A 1,388-nucleotide genomic window follows, 5' to 3' on the forward strand; every position below is an offset into this window, starting at 1 on the left:
GTTTCCATGCTTACACGTTGCACACACTAGGGCTATTCCACCTACTGAAATCGCATCACAAAAAGGATAAATCATCGCATTTTAGCTGCAATCAATATCGAATAACTATGTTACGATAACTTCGCAAGATGAAGATTTACTTCCAACTTCCACTATGTCGCCATTTTGTTTCTTTACGATTACAATACGACAAAACGAAATTCGTTAAAAATCGCTAATTTTTTCGGTAAAAAGTGAAAACAGATAAAGGAAAGTCATTTAATACAAATTACAAATAAAAATTATCCCAAAAATTATTTTTAATGGCTTAAAATAGCGATGCTGTTTTTGAATTATCCACTTCCGGCAGGATAATCCTACTTCCGGTAGCATTACTAGCATTGACCTAGTTTCAAACCAGCATCAGGATAAGGATCAAACCAGGATAAGGATAACTAGCATCAAAATCAGCAAGCAAAGGAAGCATCAAAATCAGCAAGCATAGGAAGCACCAAAATCAGCATTGATGCTGTAACAAAATTATTTCCCTGCACTGTAATACACGCAATATTGTCCACACACGTCGGTTTTCCAGTCTTGATAGCGATAGGGATTATAAATCCATTGCTGAGCATGACGCTGGATAAAATCTTGAATTTCTTTTTGTAAGGGAGGAAATCCATAAGAATCAAAATATTCCACCACGGGATTGCTCACATATAGACACACCCAATGTTCTCCAGGTCGATCTTGAGGATCCGTATTGACCACGACAGCTTTTTCTCCAGGTCTTAATTGATCCGGTAATAAATCTACAGGATACACGCCTCCAAAAGAACTCTTGAATTCTCTGGATAAGACTTCTCTCAATTGTCCCGTATCCATTTTTAGTAATCAATGCTCACTTCTCTCTGTTTGTTAATTTCTAATAGGTTATCGAATTCTGCATACACCACACAATTGATGGTGGTAGCCGTATTGTTGGTAAACTGCACTTCTACTCTCAGATTTCCTGTTTCTATGATGTGGAATTTATCCGATTGCGCCTCTTGATCTTTAGTGAAATCCCAGCCCCATAGAGTGTAGCCGCTTTTATACTCTTCTAGGGTAATGTCCGGAGCCCAGTCTTCTCCTAATTTTTCCAGGGCTTGATACAGACTGAGATATGATCTCAGATGTAAATCCTCGTTGAAATTAGGCTCAAAGCAACGAGTACTCATGGTCTCTCCGTTGATACTGACGTCTAATTTCTTGATCCCAAAGTTTTGGAAATGAAAGGGATTTTTAGTTTTATCTCCGTTAAAGGCCGCATTCTCCACAAAGCCTAAAATGAGACGTTTAGGCATCTGGCCTTGAAACAGATGATCTGTAATCTTAGACTGGGTTCCTGAGCCAATGGTAAAGGTTTT

The 1,388-nt window shown here is 38.5% G+C and overlaps 1 protein-coding gene across 1 annotated transcript; it reads right to left on the bottom strand.

The window, feature by feature from the left end:
• Positions 1 to 866: 866 nt before the first annotated feature.
• LOC134247927 (uncharacterized protein F54H12.2-like) lies at positions 867 to 1,325 on the bottom strand. Its single transcript, XM_062730324.1, has one exon. It carries the CDS (start codon positions 1,323 to 1,325, stop codon positions 867 to 869), a length of 459 nt encoding a protein of 152 aa, XP_062586308.1.
• Between the last annotated feature and the right edge of the window lie 63 nt (positions 1,326 to 1,388).

Source organism: Saccostrea cucullata, unplaced genomic scaffold, assembly GCF_032062105.1.
Source record: "Saccostrea cucullata isolate Sc308-1 unplaced genomic scaffold, CSIRO_AGI_Scuc_v1 ctg20246, whole genome shotgun sequence".
In the NCBI taxonomy this organism is placed as follows: Eukaryota; Metazoa; Mollusca; class Bivalvia; order Ostreida; family Ostreidae; genus Saccostrea; species Saccostrea cuccullata.

Bases quoted from the DNA above. Each gene is read 5' to 3' on its own strand.
- LOC134247927 (XM_062730324.1), bottom strand. From the start codon at position 1,325: ATGCCTAAACGTCTCATTTTAGGCTTTGTGGAGAATGCGGCCTTTAAC.